This window comes from Tyto alba, unplaced genomic scaffold (assembly GCF_018691265.1).
Source record: "Tyto alba isolate M040663 unplaced genomic scaffold, T.alba_DEE_v4.0 Super-Scaffold_22, whole genome shotgun sequence".
Taxonomy (NCBI): domain Eukaryota; kingdom Metazoa; phylum Chordata; class Aves; order Strigiformes; family Tytonidae; genus Tyto; species Tyto alba.
This window is the reverse complement of record NW_024881296.1, coordinates 34,979,883-35,001,528: the sequence shown is the minus strand read 5'-3', so window position 1 is coordinate 35,001,528 and position 21,646 is coordinate 34,979,883. Positions and strand designations below refer to the sequence as shown.

The 21,646-nt window shown below is 35.4% G+C and overlaps 1 protein-coding gene across 1 annotated transcript in view; it reads right to left on the bottom strand.

Moving 5' to 3' along the window:
* TRDN (triadin) overlaps positions 1-21,646 on the bottom strand; it is a 236,943-nt gene that overhangs the window by 178,367 nt on the left and 36,930 nt on the right. The window contains 3 exon segments of the mRNA XM_042796218.1: positions 2,435-2,461; positions 4,466-4,603; positions 18,002-18,211. Coding sequence (XP_042652152.1) covers positions 2,435-2,461; positions 4,466-4,603; positions 18,002-18,211 — 375 coding nt within the window.

Sequence of the window (21,646 nt, the reverse complement as noted above, 5' to 3'; positions counted from 1 at the left end):
GCAGTCACATGAGAAAAATCATGGATGCAATTTCTTGTTTTGTTTTAGAATTTTTTTTTTTCCGGAACTCTTATTTCTGGACCATAGACATGACAGGACACATTAGTTAGGAAAAGCTACTCAAAGATTTCTGCATCCTGTGCTCAGATGAACAGATCGTGATGTCTGTGAGAGTGCTACCTGCAAGAGCTCGTCTGAGCCCATGCCTCACCTCCCGAGGCTTTCCCTTCTGCACTCATGAGCTTTAGCCCTGGGAGTGAATTTCACTGTGCCTAAGCAGAAAAGCTATTGACTACACTTTATCACAGAGCTCTCAGAAAACTTCTTTGTAGGCTTAGACCCTGGCAATTCAGCTTGGTTTTAACAGAAGTCTGCAAAGAAAGACAGTAACAGCTCTGAGGAGCTCACAGCTGCCTGTCACTGAGCAGACACGTCCAATAGTTTGCATTGACATTTCTAATGGACTGGTGGCTTCAGGCCACATATGTTGTATTTCTGTAGCCCAGAAAAAGAGGTTACAAAATCAAGTATAATCAAGGCTAGATTCTAGCTGCTAGGATGAAATGGAGACCTCCAGTCATCTGGAGATGGTAACAAGTTATCTGAGGATGTTGCTATGTGAAAGCTTACAGCTATATCCAGAAAGGGCCTGAGATGACTTTCCTGATCAATCTTAGTTAAGAAACAGCTTTTTGCGGGGAGATAATGATGGGACTCCTTATCCTCTGAAAGATGGGGGGAAAGACCTTGATCCAGGAGGTGGAAAAGCTCACTCAAAATCTGATTTACAGCCCAGGCTGATGAAGCATGTTTGAATTTGAGCCTTTTCACGTCTCTGTGGTTAAGTTATCTTGTAAGATACCAGCTCCAGAGGAATCACCAGCTCCTTGTCAATTTCCTTCATGCCCAAAATAGAAGACTTTTTCAGGCATTTATCTCCAGAGTAGGGTTGTGAGCTTTGAATACTGAGGAAAAGATTTCAGTCTGGCAGTTAGATTGTCAGCTTCTTGGATGGAGGACTCTTAGGTCCAAACAATCATCTCATCACTTCCAGTGGACTAATTTAAGCAGCTTCCAGCTTATTGTTATGGCTTCTCTGAATTCTATTTCTACAGCCTAGTGTCCCAGTGCAAAATGTAAGAGACATGATCACGTCACTGATTTCCAAGGAATAATTCATTGTTGTCCATAATGTTTTTATGGATCAAGCCTTCCCAGCAGTGAAGTATCTCCACAGTATTCCCAGCCTGGTCAGCTAGAACTGGACCATGGTGAGTAGACACCTTCCACCCGCACACCTGGCAGCCCTGCCATCGACATGTCACAGATTTAGACTCTGCACCAACTGTAAAATTAATAATAAATTTCTGTCTTTAGGAGAAGAGACAGGGAAATAACGGACCTTTTGCAATTCTCACTGATAGAGTAAAGAGGTGTAATGTTTTCCTACACTGTCTGTAAGTTTTCTTCAGTCCTAACATGAAGGATTGTCCATAGAAAAATGAATGAATGGTCTTTGTCTTCAAGCCTATTAATTCTTTGGATGCCCTATTGAGAGTGACAAAACATGTCATTAAATAGAAGCCTGATCCAGTTCCAATTAACTTCAGAGAAAACTGGATTGTAGTCTCAGCGATAGAGTGAATGGGGTGATAGATTCTTCAATACAGGAATTTACCTACCGAGAATTTGATGGATACCAAATTCAGATCACATAGGGCTGGTTACACATCTTGTTATTATCAAGCTGTGCTCAATTTGGAGAAAAAAACACAGCCTAGTTTTGAAAAGGTTTATATCCAATCACCAATATGTCAAGCCTTCTAATACATTTTCATTTTGATTGAATAGAAGTTGAACCTAAGTTTTATGTTTCAGCATGACAATTTTAATGTCTGAAAAGATTTATATTAAAAATCCTACTTGCTTCACTTGTCTGCTTTAAGAAATCGATGATTTAGTCATTTTCTTCAGAAGATTCAGAAGTAGTCCTTATTTTAAGGTTCTGGATTGGCACAAGGCAAAATGTTTTTATAACACCTCACCATTATTTCTCAGTAAATATTCTTTCTATATTATTATTTCTAAATATTATTTCTATCCAGGCATACACATAACTCATATTGGTATTAATAGAAGTCCCACATGCAGGGCAAGGGTACAGATAATATTTCTGTAATTTTATTGTTTTTTTATGAACATTTTTCAGATTTTCTGGATTATAATGAAATCTAAGAATACTCACAAAGCAACCAACAGTACACCAACTATTATCACTCGAGTTTCTTATTTACTGAACTATTTGTTAATGCACAACATACAAGGTTAATAGACTTACATGTAACTAATGGCAGAATCTATATCATAGATATACTAGATAATTCTTAAAACAGTTGCAAAATATTTGGCCACTATAGAAAGGCAACTGACCAACCTTTTTTCAGGGAAGGTTCCACTTCACCTAAACCAAGAGAAAAGAACAAACATCAGAGAAGAAATATCATTTACAAAAAAAATCACATTTTTTCTCATGTTGGCTCATTTTAATTTAATAAAATAATAATGCTATTCTTTATATGCTAAATGGCAAGCACTCTATTCTGAGATTTTGGATTTTTCATAAAGTCTTTCTCTTACCATAGAGGTTTTCCTGGGTCTAGGGTAGATAAATTCAATATGTAGTAGTAACCAAGGAAATGTGCAAATCTGTGTTTATGCTTCTGAATGTTAACTTGTGACTACAATTTACAATTTGCTTGATTTTATGCATGTTTTCATGTTTTGAGGAAAGACCCAGCAGTTTCATTTTAGTTCCAAATGATAAAATGTATATGCAAGTTAACAAGATTGTAAATCTAACAATGCTTCCAGTGAAATCCAAGTCAAAAAATATTTCAGTGGAACTATGAGCACCTGATTGCTGCAGTGTATCCCACCTCCATGTAGGACATGGAATTTAAAGGAGTTAACATGAGTGATTATGGTAAATATGCAGCCTCAGCTGCACTGACTGAAGCACACAGTGGGCAGGGAGTTCACATGCACTTACTTTTTATATAATAGTACAGTACGTTGCCAACTGCCTTTTCACACTCCTAGTACAAAATTGATGAAATTCCACTTGGACCAAAGGCTAGTAGGACTGAGGTTTCCCAACACTTAGTGGGTATTCAGACATTGAATTTTTGTATGTCAGGTATTCTGTGACCTTTCCCACTTGCATTAACACTTACCCAATTGAGTATTTGAAAGCTTGCAGGTGCTTTGGGAGCTATGAAATGATAAAAATGAACACTGTTCAAATTTTAGCAAGCTCTCCATATTTCACCTTTTCTGTTTCTCAACCATATGAGAGACTGGCTTTCTTCTAGTTGTAAATCATATCTCAGAATAGGATGCCCAGTTCACAGACTCACATGTAGCAGCCTACCTATTAGTATTCATACATGATGCTAATATAAAAAACTCATGCACACATTTAAAAGGTACACACTTGATAATATCTCAGGTTTATGAACAAACAGGTAGAAGTCAGTTTTAGTACATGTTGCTTTTTAATTATGTTCTGGTATAGCCAAATGGAATATAAAATAAACTTCTGTGAAATTAAGATGTCGCTCCCACACTCATTGCTTGTCAAAATGACCAATATGATGTGACATGATGATCCACTACTGTTCTGCGCATACCAGAGAACTACTTTTTTTACAACAGGATAGTTATTTCCAAACTTGAAATGTTAGCAGTTTATTTTCATTTATCAGATAGTATCAGATGAAGAATGTTACTATAATGGCAGAACCATAATTTCTAGAAAACAGAATTATCTGCAATATGTCACTGAATATCCCCCTAGTTTAGCCAAAATGCTATATTTTCTTTCTTGTTTTTTTTCTTTTTTTTTTTGTTTGTTTGTTTTTTTTTTTTTTTTTGTTTTTTTGTTTTTTTGTTTGTTTGTTTGGTTTTTTTTTTTGTTTGCTTGGTTGGTTGGTTGGTTGGTTGGTTTGTTTTGTTTTCATTTAATTTCAATATATTGTCTTATCAGCAATATTTAAAATTAAAAAGTTTTAAGTTTCTTGGTCTATCTGTATATTTACCAGGGTTCTTTAGATTCTTGCTGATTAAAAGAGAATAGCTATTACCATTCTCTGAAGCAATATCCTGATGCACGTTTTGGTTGTGGCTTTGAAGTCTTGTATAAATTAGTGCTCTTTACTTCAAGATGTACTAATCGTAATATTTAATTCTGACAGCTTTTCTGTAATGGTACATTAAGCATGAGATGAAAGCTAACAAAGAGACCAATTTACTGATTGGAGTAGCCGGTAGATGCTTTAGTAGCAACAGTGTTCACTTTTCATTTTGTTTGACCTTCTTGTCTGTGAGGTTAAAAGCTGAGTAAGCCAACATAATGCATGTAAAACAGCAGTTACAGCAGTTACAGAAGTCTTTACATTACAAATACCTTCATCACTGTCATCATCATCACTCCATACGATGTCAGACAGTAAAGAAATAAAGCCATAAAGCCAATCAGTGGTTTCTTCCAATGTCTCATGAATGATTCTCAGTGGCTCTGTGCTGAGCTTGTTAACAGATCTTCCTGAGTGCAGAGTTTAAAACAAAAGTGATTTGAAAATAAAAAAAAGTCCTTCAGTGATTAAAGTTAATCTTCATTTTATACAGAACTGATTATAATACCTTCTTTAACAGAAACAAAGACTGTGAATGTTAATTTTTATTATTCAAAGGTTTGAGGACAGCTCTCCTTCCTGTGCAAGACTCGTATAATCTGTATCCTACTGTATTTGCTGCTCACAGATTAAGGACCCAGTGGATAATTTGATTTTATATTATCCTCTAAATTCTGGCTGTTCTTCTGAGGCTTGGTGGGCAAAGTATAAATATAGATTTAATTCTACCTAATATTCATCCTTGTAGATAATCTCTTTCCTTCAGCCCAGTTGTTTTTTGTTTTTTTTTTTTTTTTTTTTTTTCCCCTCTGGCTCAGATCCTCTGCCTCTTGACGCCTGTTTAAGATTCAGTGCCTTCTGTGTCCTGCTCCTTCTGTCACATCTTCCTGTGAGCCACCTCCTTTGCACAAGTCCTGGATGGAGAAATTGCTGATCCCTGGCTTAACCACACAGACAGGTTGTATCATTGCCATGGAGTACATATAAAAGATGGGAACAAGAAAGCTATGTATACTCGGGCCAAAATAAACCTGAGTCTAGATTGTAGGGGAATGCAAATTCAAATTGTGACACAGAGGCAGCTACTTTCAAACACGTACTCCTGTGTATCTGGTTCTTCTCTTACAAATTTTCTAGAGTTTCTTTCACAAACACTTGTGAACATTTACATACTTGACTAGTTCTGTTCTTACTGCTCCTGTAGGCAATTAAGCTGGCAAACAAGGAAGCTGTGTAGTTTAATGTGCTCCACCTTCCTGGGACATCTAATGAACGTGAGGTCCCTGCTCCTCATTGTATCTGGAGGGGATGATGAACTCCACCGATGGGAAAGGAACCATCAATGGGCAATACAAGTATTCCCCTAAGGGCATTTCAAATTGTGATTTCACCAGATTTCTCCCTACCCTGTTTATGCTGGCATAGTATTTCAAGGGAACTTTCCATCCTCTGACAGAGTATTTCTTCTAACCTTCCTGTCCAGCAAACTTTTATTTTCTTGAAATCCATACCAAACTCTACTTAGGAAGAGGGACAACTCCTATTCACTCTACGTTGCTGTTCACTACATTTGAAATGGCGGACTGAATGATTGCCTTATCCGTATGAAGGTTTCCCACAAATGTAGACAATTGAATGTAGATCACAAATATAATTTGAGTTGTTGGCCTAGTCTTGTTCCTAGGAGTTCCAATAGAAAATATATACACTGAATTTAAGACTATCAAGATGGGAACCATATCTCTGTTTACCACTATTTTTCTGTACACAAATATTTTAGTAGGAAATTAAGCACAAGTCTCTTCAGAACTACTTCTGGTTGCAATGTTCTGACTCACAAGCCAGACCTTAGCAGTAATCAGAAGTAGTCTCACATGGACTTGCAGGTTACAGACAGGCAAAGTGCAGGTTTGAAGCAACTTCTTTGATGACAGCAGTATGAACAGTTATTTTCTAAAAGTGCTGTAATGAAATATACAGGTAGCTTTATTTGAAAAATAAATGTATCACTAAATAATTCCTTCTATTTCTAATTAATTAATCTGAAACAGAAAAGACCAGCCTGATTTTCTATTATTTTGCATCTACTTATTAATAATGTAGACCTAATAAATATTTTGGTTAATGTTTTTTTTGAAGGTTGTATTACATAGATATATGCTACTGAACAACCAGGCACATCAAATACATTAATCGTGTGTCATGATGAAATGACAAAATTGCAAAGAAATATGCATGATCGCTTCACTTAGTGTATTACTCTGTGTGTGCACTACTGTGTTCAGAAAGATTGGGTAGTATAACAGGGAATATTTACTTTGCTTATCATAAGGCAGTTATTTATTTGCATTGGCCTCATGCACTGAGATGTAAAGATTTTATTTTTTCAACTGATTTTGCACAAATGCTCTTCTGAAGTGTTTACCAGGAGAATGAATACCTATATCTAGGCTATTAAAAAGTAAATCTGCAACCTCATCCCTAATGTCATGTGCACTTTATTCTAATCTAGAGGCGCTAAGGAGTGCGAGCAGACTAGCAGAATGGACATGGCCAGAGCGGTATCAGCATAACTGAGGTTTTGACTCACAAGCAGGGATGGTTTAACTTCAGACAGCTGACTTGATTTCCAGTCTGGCTATCCAGCTACCCTTTCCCTACTGGCTGCTTAGGGATGGCTCAGTATCTTTTACAGCCACAAGCTTTTACAGCTGCAGGGACTACAGCTGTAAAATAAACAAGAATTGGTGTCAATTTATTTTAATATACTGGTCTACCAACTAGCAGTTCAAGAACTGCTTCACAGGTATCAGAGCTGTCCCCCCAGGCAGGCAAGGGAAATGCTCAAAGAAGAGCAAGATCGAGAGCAGAAGAAATTATTCCAACAACCCCAAGGCAAACCATTTTTGCTGATGAATCAGAGACCTCAGTGTCATATCCTGGTCTTTAATTCTTAACATCTTCATAGCAAATTATGAAAATGGATTAAAAATTGTAAGTGTCCAAAGGTGAAATTCTCTAGTCATGCCTAAGCTAACAGGCCCATGTTGCAAAACTCTTTAACATACAAAGTTTAGAAAAATCAATTTGGGACTGTGTAGAGGGCATTTTAGTTGTATTTGCAAAATTAAATTTTGTATACAAACAAATACTGTGAGATCCACTTCTGGTCTGATGCAAGTGACACAGGTCTGGAAAGTTGTCTCCTGGTGCATAGATCTTCTGATTCATTTCTGTTGTATTTCCTACAGTTTAGAAAAGTATTTCTAGCAGTAGCGATGTGTCCTAAAATGCTTAACAACAGCGTACCAGCTAATGTTAAAGTGAAAGTTACTACTGATGAAATCCATGCTTTTAGCTCACCCCACAACTTTGACAATAGCAGATTCTTTCCCTAGTAGAACAAAACACACAAGAAATGAAGGAAATAAAGCAATTCAGAGGGTAGCAAGTAGAGAGAAATATGCCATTTATCTCACACACATGCAAAGAAAGTTAACCATTTCCAGAGGCTTTGCATATTTTTGTTTCAAGAGTGAAGCTGAGAGAATTCAGATTTTCACAACAAAGTTTGAGTTTGATATTTTGATGTAATTTAGATTTATGTTTTTTATTTACAAATGTCCAGCAAGGGTATAGGATGATTAATGTTTTTTAGAATAGTCTTGGATTCGACACATTCAGACTGGATTAGCTGTCCTCTGTCCAACTTTTCATTTCTTGGCAGACTTAGAACAAAATTTATATTAAAACTAAGCTCACAGCATACTTCTCTTGCTAGCATATGTTTTACAGTATGCAATATATAATTTGTAACTAATATATAACTATAAACAATAATTAATTTATGATATAAGATATATCATCTATTGTGCTGGAAGTAAAAGGGACAGGATCTTGAATTTAAACTGTAAAGACCCTTTATGAATACAGAGTATATCTCAGATAGATACAGGCTGTGAAGTTCTACCTTTTTCTGGAGGGAGACTGAGCCAACTGTTCCTCTTACATAATCTAGTAGAAAAATGCTAAATGTCTGTTGAAGGAGGAAAGAGGAAGGAGGGGAAATAAAGTGAATAGTTACTCAGCAGGTTAAGCTCAGGGAAGAAACATGCAATTAATATTGAAGAATTTTGCTGACAGTATGTAATTTCATTTAATCACAGTTTAAATTCAGATTATTCTATCTAGCTAAATGTACCTGAAAGCCAGGTGTTGAATCCCTGGCGGTTTCTAGACTCCCTCAAAAGCCAATGCAGAAAGACATATTGTGACCTTCTGAAGGCAAGTCTCTGGCTTTCCTCTGACATATTTTTTAGGGTTATATGAATAAATTTCCAAAGATGCACATCCTTTTCCATAGGCTAGGAAGGAAAGGAAGTCTGAAAAATTATCATGGACAAGACACCTTATTTTCATATGACTGAGGTATGTGACATGGATCCTATTAGTGGTGCTGGTTCATATTTAAATTCTTTTCATCATTGTACACTTTGGCTAAACACTTAGAGTTGTAACTTTACAGTCATAATTAGTTCCAGGTCAATATGACTATTCACCTCAATGAATTACTTGCATTCCAGAACAACACTGCTACCACCAACAATGCTTTGCTATAACATTTTGTTTTGTCATGGTCTTTTATTACTTGGTGCAGTATAAGTGATGTTTTTCAGTTCAGTAGAATTTAGCTCTACTTGTGCTGGCACTTTCACTGCTATGAGAGTAATTAACAGTTTTGCCTTTTTTTTTTTTTTTTTTTTTTTTTTCAGTGGGAACTTCAAAATTTTAATTCTGGAACCTTCTGGCAAATGCTGAAACTTGAAAGTGTTAAAGCTGACAGAGAAAGAATCCCAGTCAAATTGAGGGACTTTATATACTACCTTTCAAGAAAACCTTATTGTAGGAAAAATCAGTTGAATTTAGCTAGAGAATGTTTGTTATCTGTTATAGATATCTGCAAGAAAATGTTAAATCTTGTTTGGAATTTCTTTACTAAAGGCATGCAAATTTGGTTAAAATAATTATTTAAGAAATAATTTCAGATGTATTGTAGGTATTAAATACTTCTGAAAGCTCCTTATGTATTTTGAAACTGCCTTTCATTATTATTACATCAAAATTAAACTGTTACAATTCTTTCTACCTTTCCGGCATTATTGGTACAGAGATATTAATTTAATTCAAAGCATGAGAACAAGAATTCTGACTAGTTATTTTCTTCAGTTTTGAACTCTCCTTGGCTCATAATTTGAACTCCAATTGATTTGAAATTAGAATTCATCCCTTTATGGTAATTAATGACTCACACTTAACACAGCTCTTTGAAATCAACCAATGACAGACTTCCAAAGTCCTTCAATCAGCATTAGGTACATTTGTGGGACAAAAGATAATTTTAATAAAGTAAAAAAGTCACTTCAACTTCAGTAAAACTGTGGTGTTTTGCAAACAGAAGAAACTTTTATTTTTTCATCAGGACTTATACTGGATCCTCTAACAGTGGCTTTTGGAAATAGGAATTGATTAATCACATGGTATGATTTGTCATAGTGTCTCAGGCAAATTTGGTTATGTTTCATGCTCTGTGTCATTTATTCCTGTGAAGTACACAACAAAAAGTGAGTAATTGATTTATCTGTGCAAATCACTTCAGGCATTATTCCAGTGTTAATAATTCTGCAAGGACTGTAGCTTCTACGAATCTTGTTTGCTTTTCAAATAGTTAAATATATACTCATAGTTCAACCTATTTTAAAAGTGAGTTTTTTAATGAATTGCAGTGAATTACTTAATAATTGTTGGATTTTCATCAATTACACATTTTGACTTCAGTGAATTGAATGCAATTAAATTACAAGTGATGTTAATTATCTGCTGTAAAGATTGATCTATGAGATATAATCTAATTCATTGATAGTGACAAGGTACAGCTGATGAAGACAGAGAATTTCTGTTATGTTTGATAAAATATAAAAGCCTAACACTAGTTTGTGATAATAAAATGTGTCCTAGTTTTAGGAAAATATTCTTTTATAAATATAGAGAAACCTGTATTTTAATTTCAAAGTTTATATATTTTTAAGGTTTGTTATTATTAGTATTATTTTGTTTCTACTCTGTGGTCTTCTGAAGAGTAGTATCTAACATATAAAACTTAATATACACATAAAGCCTTCCATTATTAATAGTCCCGTTTAACAGCATAGGTGTCCTTGGGATTTTTCTTCCTACTTCATAGACCAACATTTTTGTCATGCTTACAGCACTAAGCTTCAGGACAAACTCCAGATATCATTCAGTTAAAAGTATAAAAATAATTTCATTTTTAACTATAAATATATTAAAATTTAAGTATAAAAACAATGCCACAGAAAACACAGACTCAACATTACACAGTAATTACAATTTTACAGGTACTTAAATATGTAAATATGAAGACTACAGTTTGTAATATAAAGCTTCTCTGTTTCTTTCTAATATCAGCCTTAGACAATTATATTGAGGTCAAGTCTGTAGAGAAAACCTCACCTGAAAGTGGACAAATGCATTTTACCCCAAATGAGAACAGAACAGTTATATGTAGAACCTACTTGCCAAAATTTAGAAAGACATTCACAAAGTGTCACAAAGTATGAATTTCAGGTACTTTTGATATAGCCATACACTTGGACAGTAATGTAGGTTTAGGATGGGCCTTACATATCATATACAGGACTTGATTTGATATCAGCTGAAAGGCTTCTGATTTGATAGATCACACCCTAATTAGGTGGTGTTTTCTGAAACAACCAGACATTTTGTCTAAAATAATTTGAAGCTTTCTTTTTCTCTCATTCTAAGGATTCAATTCTCTAAGAACACAGATCTTAACTTTGGGTTAAAAAGGCAGTGCTGTTAAATAATTGCACAACAGCATTTTTAAAGGGCATTTACGAGGGTAAAATGAGTATCTGTCGGCTTGCCACCATTTCCCGGGAATCTCCTGACTGAGGGCACCTCTTGGCTGACGGACCTATTTCAAGCAAGATGTGAAAATGGGGAGGAAGCTATTGCAACGGACTTTGCAGCCCCAGCCAGCCAGAGTTGGGGTTAGCAGAGAAGCAGTGCTGCCACGTCCTGGCACGCTGCTCAGGCCCATGCTTTGTTATTGCTGCCCAGCAGACCACGGGCACGTACGCACAGTCAGAACACTGCAGGCAGAACATCTTTACCAGGTGGTAAACAGGGATCATCGCAATGTTGTGAATAGGTGGCTATAGCGGATGGCAACAGGATGAACCCCAAAAAGGCCAATAAAAGAAAGGAAGAGACACCATTAACAATAATGAACATCCTCAGCTGTCGCTCGACTAGAGGAATTTGTTAAGGAGTGAAGTGAAGAGTTAGTTAATCTCTGTGGGGCTGCTCTGATGAAGCAGAGATTGGAGTTCACTAAGAAGAAAAACAATACGCTGTAGGTGTGAGACAATACAGTACAAATCAGGGCAATGTAAAAACATGGTTAAATAAGGCACAGGTATGTTCACAAGTTATAAACATATTGCTGACAATAATATATTACATATAGTTAATTCTAGCTGAATTGTTTTATTTTCTTCAACAGCAAATAACCAATGAATTACATTACTGCAATTGTTACTGAAATGAATTACTGACTTTGTTTGTTTAAAACTAGAAATTTCACAGATACCATTATGGGCCGGAAATACGATTTGTGGGTTTTGTCCCATGAAGAATATTTAAGTATGCAAGACTTATTTGTCTTCTTAGATCCTTCCCTATTCATTGAGTCAGTTTCTGAAATTTCATATTTTCAACTTCATGATCTCATGAAGTTTGTTCTATCACAGTTTATCATCTTGTATATGCTAGACCATTTGGGAAGAACATAGTACTTGCAGCACTGCAGGACTTCATAGACTGTCATTCATCAGCTGTGAGATTTGCTGCAGAGTGAAACATGGTAAATAAGTCATCATCTGGACAGTCTTTCTTGAAGGTTTAAATCTGGAACTGGGTTTAAATCACCTTAATTGTTTTTATTATGGAAGACAGTGAAAAAAACCTGGTTTGTATGTTTTGGGTATACTAGTCCCACATAATTCAATTAAGAATTTCATTAAGAACTTTGAAATGGGTAAGCTGTCTACTCATGCTCTAGATTGGCATCTGTAAATACAGTAAAAATTTTATTTCAGAAGACTTTAGTTTTGATAAGTTCCAAGGTGAGCACAGCAAGGGCCAACACCTTTTCTTACATCCCAGTCCTTTTTTCTGTGGGAAATTTGTCTAGGGTTTTGCATGTATGGAAAAGTTTTTACTAATTATTTCAATTTGGTAAGACTGCAAAAAAAGAGACAAAATGATGTGTTCCATTAAGTTGGCTGGTGCTTTAAACTAATCCAGAAGTTCATTCTTTTTCCTGAAGAAGTGCAAAGGTATTATGAGTTTTAATACTGGGGGATATATTGTCATAAATTACAAGGATAATTATAAATACACTCTTCTTTTTGCAGTTCTTAAAAGTTTCCAATGAACATCAGGCCAACAGAATGTCTAGAGTGAGATGACATTCCAGGAGAAAAACAGATGTGTATATTCCTCATTCTGATTATCTCACAAAGTAAAAAAAGAAAATAAACCTGTTAGAATAGTCATATTTTGCTGACTTCCACTTCTCTTAACAATGAAACAAACACTGCAACTAACAGGTTTTGCACTTTACAGTTTTGTCATGCAGGACAGTGGGAAAAAAAATGCTTATGTGTCAATTATGGACTACAAGTTGTTTGGAGTCCTGTTCTTTATCTTCATGTATCTTTTGTCTCCAAAATATAGATGTTCATGTGAATATATGTTTCCTAAATTTTTATTGGTTTGTTTGTTTTCTTCTACTGGAGAATATTAATAAGTATATCATCCTGGCTACCCAGGGCCAGCTAATAGCTTTCTGTGGCTGCAAGACAGTAATAGAAGTGACCACAAGCTAAGGCAGGGAAACAGTGACTTCAGACTGTATTAGTCAGAAGCTGATGTGGAAGACCCCACAACAATTTGGCCAGATGTTTTGCTATTAACTTAAAAAAAAAAAAAAAAAAAAAAAAAAGAAAATAAAAATAAGCATTCAAAAAAAATCTGACTGGAATCCTTGCTGCTTCTTGTGGAGCTGGGAGCTCTGTGCCTCCATGCCCTGTTAGCTGCCCATTCCTGTCATTGACAGGCATTACCTCCACAGAGATCTGCCTTTGCTGCAGGTCTCTAAAAACCTCACTATGGTTGAGCAAAACAAATTATCCACAACAAAGAAACTGCTTTTTTGTTTTTTGTTTTTTCCCTAAGAAATGAGGCACGATAAAATGGCAAGATCATTGTGCTATCTGGGTGATCTGTATTTTCACTTAGATTATTTTGTGGAGAGTTTTGCTTTTCACAGATTTGGTGAGGTTTCATTAGGTTTCATTTAGTCTGGCCTTTAGGTGACTGGCTAAATCACTATCAATTTACTCTGAATATTGAACACTCTGGATCTGAAATTAGGGTGATGTTAATTAGCTGTAATTGGTCACAGAGATGGCAGGGAATTCTGAACACTTTATTAGCCCATTAGCAAACATGGATTCCAGGGCAATCAATCTTTAGGACTAAAATAATCTTAAATTATTTAGTTACATTTACCAATTAAAATATATAATCCAGTTATGTGTACAAGAAATGCATGAAATACATTCATGAATTATGAAGCCAATTAACAAGGTATGTTTTCCAACACAAAGGATGGCTGTAATAAAAAACTATTGCAAAGCACACATCAAACCAAAATGAATCTTTTTGTGTATTTCTGAAAATACTGAGAATGTATAAGAAAACTTGCAATGCAGTATGCTACTTACTGCATATTCATATGCACTACATACTGCATGAGATTTGTAGTTTCTTATCTCAGGCTTTTGTAATGTATGTCACCTTCATACCACATTAGAAATATTTCAGTCTTGTTTATAGTTGTACAATACAACATGATAGGAATGCAAGTTTTCATTTCTTTTCTCAAAGGAATGAACATAACACACTGAGGCAAAACTGCAAAATTTGATTTCCTTCTTGTGGGTAGATAGAACAGGGGTGAATCTTTCAGCACTGATCTAATTCTTGTCTCGTGCTTTTGTCAAAATCCACTGCTGAAGCTGACTTGCAGAACCCATCTGTGTTCTAACCTCTGAACGAACTGACATATAACCACTGAGGAGGCACGGCTTTACATGTGCAGTCTATAACATAGGGTCTTCCTGCAATATTTTATACCATAACCAGCATCTCCTGGATACTACAGAGAACTGTAGAATTTACAGTAATCATGTTCTGGATGTGTAAAATTACACAAAATATGTCATAAATCTTTCTATTATTGGAGCTTGAATTCAGGTAATCTAACTTCTGTGACCTAAAACCTAAGTGTTACCCTCCTTCAGCCTCCCCCAGTTCTAAAGGCTCCTTTTCAAACACTGAGTATAGACACCCCCCCCCCCCCCCAAATAATTTACCACATCTATATTGGGGTGGAACAAACACCTTATTTTCATATAGTTACTTCTGGGACAAGTTCTATTTTATATAAATTATAAAAATTCCCAAACTTGATAGTTAACTTCTGAAAGAACATGAAATCATTGTAATCAAGAAGTAAAATCTATGCGTTGGCACCCTAATCATAGAGACAATGTGAAGTATATACTGGTATATTAAAAGAATACATAAGAGCTAAAATACATATACTAATATATTATGTCTTCTTGGAATTGCCTTTAAGATAATGACAGAAAAATTGTTAATTATTGAAATAAGAAAACAATACTTGAGCTCAAGGCTAAAATAATTCCTACTCCACTGATGTGTTGTGCTTCTACAGAGGTCCATGAGTCTCTGTGTAATCTAGGCAACTCGTAATTCAGGTCATTACACTTCCTTTATTGGCCAGAGGCTGGTAGCTCGGTAGTGCAATCAGGAGGAAAAAATGCATGTAAATTCCTCAGCCACACAGTTCTCAGCCTGGTTTACTATGTCAGCCCACTCTTGTTTTCTGCCACAGTCAGTCCTGTGCGGTACAGTCACTGCTAGTGCCTCTGCTACAGAGACAAACATTTCTGGCACAGAAACAGAGTGCAAGTGTCTGATGTGAGCTTGTGGAACAGAGTCCTCTGTCATCTCTGTAACTGCCCTTCAAAAAGCTGCAGGCTGCTCCTAGGTCACCCCTCAGTTTCCTCTTCTCTAGACTAACCGAGTTCAGCTCCCTCAGCTTGCCTCATTCATATGCTATGCATACTTTCTAAACTTGAACGTCATGGAATTTCAGGTAAAGAAATGGGAAAGAAATTGAATGCACTGACTTATGAAAAGCAAGTGTTTAAGGAAAAATACACTGAATATTCTGTATTTTATAGATGAAAAATTATACAGTTTAATATAATTTCTTTGGAATCTTTCATTTACATTTGAAAAGTAGGAAACTGATTTTAATCCTGCTTGAAAATCTAAATTTACAGTCCTGAAAGTAACTATTCACTTTTTTTATGAAGGTCTGGTTGCTCAAAGAACAGTGTCAAACCCAAAAGAAAATATCACTGTGTTTTAGATTTAAGGATTCACTTAAAAATACACTCCAAATTATACTTTCTATATGAAAAGATGGCATTACTTCCACTGGAGGCAAAGGGCCAAATTGTCATATGATGGTCCTATGCAAAATCTTCAACTATTTGCATGTAATTTTTTTTAAATTAGTGGGTTTAACCTGGAAAAATCAAATTGAGTTGGAACTCAGGAGTTGAAACGCAAAGGTCATGACAAGAGTTATGTAGTCATTGTTAAATTCATGTTAATAACAAAACCAATCTAATAAATCCTGGTCTGAAGAAGGAGCAGAGCAGTTCCTTCTCTTATCATTTCACCATTGAGACACAATTTAAATGCTGGTTTAATTAATCATTTAGGAACAGAAATATCTTTGGGAAGGAAAAGAAATAAACTCATGAACTCAACATACTAAAATATCATCTCTCAGAGATCTCCACAAAACACGAACTCACCCGGAAGATTAAATTTTACATTATTTTATTTCTACAGCCTGGTCTGAAAATGTCAGTTTCCATCACCACTTGTGGGATTTAAGCTCATTTAACCAATACAACACGAACATCAGATTTCCGCCTGTTTAGAAAGTTTCCTTCAGTCTCCAGTACAAATACATATTCTCATTGTTTACCATTACCCTGACTAGTATACAGAGCATGTGTGAGCTGACAGCTCAGGAACTACTTCTTTTAAGAGTTTAGTCTGAGTTATGCCCTGGTTCTTGACTGCTCATTGAAAACATATTAAGAGCTTGACTGATTGATAATTAATATAGAAAATTAAAAGTAGAATAAGGTGATTTCTCTCCTTTGGTTTATATCTACATTGTAACATTAAGCCTGTGGTGTACAAATTAAAATCTGATGGCTGTTTTGGGAGGATTGCTCAAAAGTAACTATGTTTTGCTGGAAGTTAAGTGACTTCCTTCTGAAAACAAAGACAGATGAGAAGCAAAAACTTAACAGAGGTTTGTGATACATTTTCTCCATGTTTCAAGCTTCTGTGTCATCTATTGATCCAGGATTGGTTGGTTTCTTTCAAGATCTATGTATGTCTCAAAAGCTTTTTAAGTAAATCTTGAGGTCAATGTTGATATATAGCAGGACAAAAATCTATGGATTCATCAGTAAACTAATAAAGTCCAGGAAATTAATTTTGAAACATCAACTCAATTTGTTTTGAATTAATAGGCTGAAGTCTGAATTTCAATTCCTAGTTAATTATTGTGACAGATGTGATAACATTAGAGCTGGAGTTCTTATTTAAGAAAGAGAATGACCCTAGTAATTTTTTTCTTGCTTCACATACAGGTTTCCCAGACATTATAAGCTGTTTACCTCACAAAAGTTTTACTGCCGAAGTGTCTTGCTGAATGCTATGCACCCTTTACAAACATAGCTAATTTATTTTATTTTTCATTATATATCATTGCCAGATACAAGGCAGAAAAATCAAGTAACAGTGAGGTAATTTCTGTTTCTCATTCCTTCCCGTTCCTCGTTCCTTTCTTCCCGTTCCTCAACCACGATCACAGTCCTTGTACCACCCACTTCATTTTCTTCTTTGCTGGCAGTAACCAATATATAGCCCAGAACTTGATCCTGTCCAATCAGTTTGCCAAATCTTGAGCTAGGCTAGAATTACTGCCTTATTGAAGACAAGGGTGTGACTTAGATAATATTAAGAATTTGATACTCTGCGCTTATGGGTTTTGAAGATGAATTTAGGGTTAGCGTGTTTAGAAATTATATTTTGCATTTTTCTTGTCATTAAACCGTGTAAGCAGATGTCAATACTCAAAGCAACTATGAAAGACTTTATATTTCAGAAAATATGAATTAATAATTTTATTTTTCTTGAAATAATTTTATATAGAAATTGCAAAACAGAAATCTGACCGTACATGCTCATATACATATTATATTACTGTCAACATACACATTTTCCAGGATGAGGATGAGTTGCAAAATGGAGATATTTAAATTATAAAGATGTATGAAGTGTAAACTAATATCGTCTGACATTTCTCACAATATTTCCTCTCCTGGTAAACTCAGCAGAGACACTGTGCTGTCTCCAAGAAGGTGAAAGACATGCATATTTACATAATATACACTCCTTAATAAATTTTTAAATTTTAATATATAAATTGTCAAACAAAATATGCTGAATTTTACCTGCAAAGTCTTTGTAATCCACCAAGTCAAACATTACAATAGCTACTGCTGACCAGGTGACAATCAGAGCAACAACAAGAAGCCATGCTGCTGGTGAGCTGAACGTTGTCACGAGGTCTTCTGTAACTGATTTCTTGCCCACTTTCATGGATGATGAGGGAACGGATCCGTTCTTACCATCTATTATTGTTGTGGTTGTAGACATACGTCCTAGACAAAGCAGAGGAAATAGAATGTAACACTTGGAGCCTAAAAATCAAGAACATAAATGTTGTTTTGAAATCGCTCTGTAATCGGACTATTTAAAATAAATATATATATTGCATTATTTAAGACAGGCTCTTGTGGCTTCTGGAAGAAGTTTTTCCTGAACTGGGGCTACTTTAATAAAGTTAATCTGGAAGCAAACATGGTGAAATAGCCACGATCAGCCTTTTTGATTATAATATGACAGATTTTAGTCTGCTGCAAATAGCTGCAGACCTAGGAGAGCGACTGATGAAAGCATAAAATATTACTCTACAAAGGACTTTCTTGTTATGGGCTATAAGCCAGATTCTCAGGTGATGTAATTAAGTGTACTTCCATTGATTGTAATGGAATGAGTATGTCTATGTCACTCAAGGTTTGACTGGATTCTGATGTCGAGGACATGTATCAGTGGCAATAGGAACATATATATTCCACTTCATGTAACAGAAACACAAGTCATTTACATGTCCAGTATCCTTACAAGTTGCAAAGAGTAGCTGATATTTAAATATCTTTGTTTGTGGCATTTTTCACTTAATGAAATAGTCTCCTAAGAAACAAGAGTTACAGTGGCAAAGCAGACTTAATTCTTGAAAGGATAGGTTTGGTACCAGAAATCTAGTAGGAAGGTGAGTATGCATGTTAACTAAATAAACAGTTAACACATATTAACTGTTAAACCAACAGTTAACCATAATGACTTAATCTGCTTCTTCCTGAAGTACTGAGAAATATTAATTCTGAACACAAACCAAAACTGTGGTAACTGAAACCTGATCACATTTGAAAGTCCTCAAATTACTTCTTTTCACAAAAGAAAGTTATAACCTGAACAACCTTAGTTGATATTTATTTTCCAATATATACAATAACAGTAGTAAAAATATTAATAATTCCACAGTCAAAAACAGTAGAAGAGCACAGTATCTCCACTTAGCTTAGTTTACAATATCTGTTTGTATGCTACTGTTAAATTATTCAGTGATATATTACATATGTTGTTGATCTAGTTAATGATGTCAATTCTCCTAAATGAATGCCAGTGATTTCAGGGACCTTTGCCCACACAGATGTCTAAAATTTCAAATAATCAGGTATTGCCTGGTTTGCTACCTTTGCTTTTCACCCTGAGACCACCTGTCTTCTCTCACAGCTGATGCAACCTATAAAGCAGATAATTTTCTAGGATGATGGAGGTAAGGAAAGTGTCAGAGCTGCTCTATGCGAAGATAAACAGATTTAGTTTCGCTTTTTACATAGAAAGTGGTAAATATACATTTGGAAACTATCACTGGAGATAAGGTACAAAGCTGTTGAAGACTTTCAGGTATTTCCATCACAACAGGTATGTAGCCTCTATTTGAGAATTGCTATATTGTTATTCTTAAATAAATAAATGAAGAAAGGATTATATCCTTGATCTTACCCATTTTACCCATAGGTACATATATTTATCCCTAAAAAAAAAAAAAAAAAAGGTATAACAAGTCTTTCAATGTTTATGCTAATGAATATTGTTTTCTGCAGAATGTGAGAACAATACTCAGGTGATTCTGAAATGACCTTTATGTAACTCACACGTATCTGTAGAACTGGGAAGGACAATTTGGTATCAGATGCTCCCTAATTCTTAATCTGTCATATCTTTAGTGTGTTCAGATTCATATCCTGAACCATTCTACATTTCTTTTGTTTATTATGTAGTGCATTGCATTTGTGTGTACTTCCCTCAACTCTACCCTTTAAGCTTTTTTCTGCACAAGCATCCTGACACTGATCAGTGCCTGCCTTCAAGCACTGGAAAGCTGTTCTGTTACACAGCAGTGTTGTATAAGCAGAACAAGATTGGCATGTTACATGGTTTTTGTTGCTTATTTGAAATTGAGTCTTATTTATAGAATGTTTATTCTCCTTATGAAAAATGTCTATCTACTAGGATAAAATTTATGCACTTTTTTTTTTTTTTTTTTTAATATCATAAAATCATCACTGCTTCCATTTCTCCAAACATAAATTTTAGATCAAACATTTCACAGCAGGAGGAAAAATCTGCCAAGTGACAACTAGCAATAGAGATCAGCTTCCTAAAGTCAAATTCAAAATCAATAGCATTTTGTTATCTTACTGCATATGAAATGCAAGTAAATTGTGCATGCAACAGGTCATAAATGATATATTATACATTTTTTTTTCCCTTGGGGATATCAGTCAGAGTTTATGATGTGTAAGAGAGAATAGAAAGGTACTGTCTCATCTTGACAAATCTGATTAGTACCACAGTATATTTCCAAGGACATACTGATGACAGATTTTTGCACAGTTATAATAGAAGCAATTAAAACTCTATGTGTGCATATAGATATAGACTTACACAAATAATTACCATTCAAAGGATCATTCCTCTAAGTCTGTTGTTATGTAAAAATAGTTTCTTCCTATCTAGTATACCTAACTTTTCATATTCAGGCTGCTATGTGCTTTGTTTAGTGAAGAAAATAGTTTCCCACAATTTATCAGCCTGAGCAATGCTGCAGAGGCAAAGCTCAAATATGCTAGAAGGTTATCTACTATGTGCTTTTGGCTGCTGATGTAGCCAAGTCAGATTTCCCCTTAAAAACTCAGGATGTTATACAATAAAATCACCACCATTACATTAATTGAAGTGAGAGTAAACAGCTATTGACTTAAATTTGACTGGAAGTCAAGCTAAGGAAAATGCTGTTATACTGCTATAAGATCATGATGCAGGTACCTGCAGTATGATTCAGGTGCCTAAGAAAGGGCTTCAGTGCTTATAGATGTTTTATATCAGAGACATCCTCACAGGACTGGCAGGCATCATCTACATTACAGTAACTTCTGCAAGAACCTAGTGTTCTGGAAGAACCCAAACAGGATGTCCTAAACCACTGAAAATAGAAATTAGATTATTATGTGCCTAGATACTAATATAAACAAAATTGGCTTGAGATGTTTAGCTGAGGAAGACATTGCTTGCTACTACATAATCTCATGTGGGGTGGACTGTATATTGATACCATCGCAATGTCATGACTCCAAAAAGAAGAGGCAATAACACCAAGATGATTGTCCTGCCCCCTACAACCATTCTGTTATTGCACTACCCATGGGGCTATCCTGATGTATTTCCCTGCTTGTTCCTTGCTTTTCAGTGTGCAGGTGTTGTGTGCATTTTTGTCCATCTCCTACCAGTGCTACCCTCCTCCCCAAACCTGCAGTGATGTTATTTAGACAGCTAGACCGGTAGAGAAAGAACGGTCCTACACATGGGCAATATTTCCATTAGTTCAGCCAGCAGCAATTCTCCTTTTTCTCAGAAAAGTGCCAAAGTTAGGCAGAGCTCTTGCCCAACAGGCCAGTGGGGCTTCAGGT